This window comes from Portunus trituberculatus, chromosome 35, assembly GCF_017591435.1.
Source record: "Portunus trituberculatus isolate SZX2019 chromosome 35, ASM1759143v1, whole genome shotgun sequence".
NCBI lineage: Eukaryota > Metazoa > Arthropoda > Malacostraca > Decapoda > Portunidae > Portunus > Portunus trituberculatus.
This window is the reverse complement of record NC_059289.1, coordinates 8,929,005-8,931,346: the sequence shown is the minus strand read 5'-3', so window position 1 is coordinate 8,931,346 and position 2,342 is coordinate 8,929,005. Positions and strand designations below refer to the sequence as shown.

Genomic DNA, 2,342 nt, shown 5'->3' with positions numbered 1-2,342 from the left:
ATATATATATATATATATTATATATATAAGTAGAGTGAGGGGTGCAGAAGTGTTTGAGAATGTGGGCGTTAATTAATAAGTTTGGTGGGTGGCCGCAGAGTGCGCGGGGTGGAGGGCCTGCGTGTGGTGGACGCCTCGGTCATGCCTGTCATCGTCTCTGGTAACACCAACGCGCCCACCATCATGATCGCTGAGAAGGCCGCCGACCTCATCAAGGAAGATTGGAACGCTGTCGGTCACGAGCTCTGACGATGCAAGTCTTCACTGAGAAATGATGGCTGTGTCAATGACTCAATGCTGGCATACGTGGGAGTCTGTCTATGGTGTAAGTACGTAAGTTTGATAGTAAAGGCAATGTGTGTGAAAGTCTATCATTTTGAAGTATACGTATTGTATGAATTTAGAGGAAGTTTATGTACAAGGAAGTCTGAACCAATGGTCTCTCACAAAGATTTTTAAGAGGCTATAGAGATGATTTGCCGGGTTCTCATGAGTCTTTCTCGTTAATAACATAATAATAACATAAAAAAAATGTTAATCTGTCACATGAACCACAAGAAACATGCTTGAATACCAGTGCAACACTAGAGACTATTGAAAGTAATGGGGGCGCAGCGCAGAAGTGTTTAGAAATATGGTTCCAGTATGGTGTATGTAGCACGAGTATAAAAAGAACTTGTAATAAATGGGAATGAATGAAAAAATGTCTGAAGGCAAAGCACCTTACCAAGCATAGATTATTTCCGGTAAAGGCGTAGCGTGGCAAAGACCAAACATACTGGTAAACATACTGGTAGTGGTCAGTGGTCTGTGAGATAGTATACAGTAACCAAGGATTCTACATCATACTGATAAATATAGCGTTGCCATATATTATGTCAAAATTCCGGACATTTTCACTAGCACTTCATATATTGGAAAACATGTAAATCAATAAAAACTCAATTTATTTACCTCTGCTGCAGTAACAAGGTCACAAGACCACAAACAAGCAAGTAATAATCCTTTATCATTGCAGATAAACACAAGAGGCTGAATCGCAAAGTGATGCCAGTCATGCCATGAAGGGAAGGCTGGGAGCATCGACTCCATTTAAGACCATATAAGGGAACTAACAACCAAATGGGCATTTTTCTTTATTTCACTCATTATGTTACCTTTGGCCAGCTTTCCCTTCTTACATTAAAAAAAAAAAAAAAATCAGAATAAAGATGTAGCAGAAATATCACCCACAGTTTAAAGGTTAATAGAGGGTGTGAATGTTGAGTGCGCCATACACACTGAGGTAGTCTACCGGCCTTACACTGACAGCCGCCGGCTGACAGTGTCATCCATTCACTATATTTAGGCAGCCTCAAGGCACAGCTCAGTTCTAGCGAAACACCGTGGAGTGATGATGGCCTCTTCCTTAGGCGTGCGCGCACACACACATACACATACACACAGTCTTACCCGAAGATCAGTCTATGAGCTCTGAGCTCGCTCCGTAATGGGGAAGACTGGCTGGGTGACCAGCAGAAAACCGTGGTGAATTACACACACACACACACACACACACACACCACATAGTGTAGTGGTTAGCATACTCGGCTCACAACCGAGAAGGTTCGGGTTCGAGTTCTGAGCGCGGCAAGGCAAATGGGCAAGCCTCTTAATGTGTAGCTCATGTTCATTTAACAGCAAGTAGGTACGGGATGTAGCTCGAGGGGTTGTGACCTCACTTTCCCGGTGTGTGGAGTGTGTTGTGGTCTCAGTCCTACCTGAAGATCGGTCTATGAGCTCTGAGCTTGTTCCGTAATGGGGAAAGCTGGCTGGCTGACCAGCAGACGACCGTGGTGTATTACAAATACAATGGTAATAATGTTGCTGCTGCTGGTAGTATACTATTATACTCCCTCAAACACTTCCATTCCGCATTTTCTCCTCCTATCCCTACATTTTATGCATTTCAGGTGGGAAAACGGCAAAACACTGAGAATTGAATGAAATGACGAGTTGACACGGGAGGGATGGAGTTGCTCCGGGTCATAGTGAGCGCCGGGCGGTCTGAGTGGGGATATACATAACTATTGCTTTACTTATCACAGTAATGGGCTATTCATGTATTTGGATGGTTGATTCTGGCTTTGTGAACTACTTGTGGAAGAACGGAATGGATGCAGAACAACTTTCCTCTTACTAATCCTAAACAACAATCGCACGCCCAGCAAAAAAAAAAAAAAAAAAAAAAAAAAATAAAAAAAAAAATAGAGAATGGAAATGTATGGAAACACGGACAGGTAAGAGTGAAATACCTGTGGGAGTGAGTGAGCAGGCAGTGAGGGTAAAGGCTACTATACTGC

General features: G+C 43.0%; 1 protein-coding gene across 2 annotated transcripts in view; it reads left to right on the top strand.

Moving 5' to 3' along the window:
• Positions 1-1,752, top strand: part of LOC123513114 (L-sorbose 1-dehydrogenase-like) — a 14,054-nt gene extending 12,302 nt beyond the window's left edge. The window contains exons 13-14 of one of the 2 annotated variants that reach the window (XR_006677263.1): positions 99-325; positions 1,019-1,752. Coding sequence is in view for 1 of the 2 variants with exons in the window: in XM_045269991.1 (XP_045125926.1) it covers positions 99-249 (151 nt within the window). In the remaining variant the exon portion in view is untranslated. Of the gene's footprint in view, positions 1-98; positions 866-1,018 lie in introns of those variants that run through there. The other variant, XM_045269991.1, reaches the window with a different exon arrangement.
• Positions 1,753-2,342: the final 590 nt, after the last annotated feature.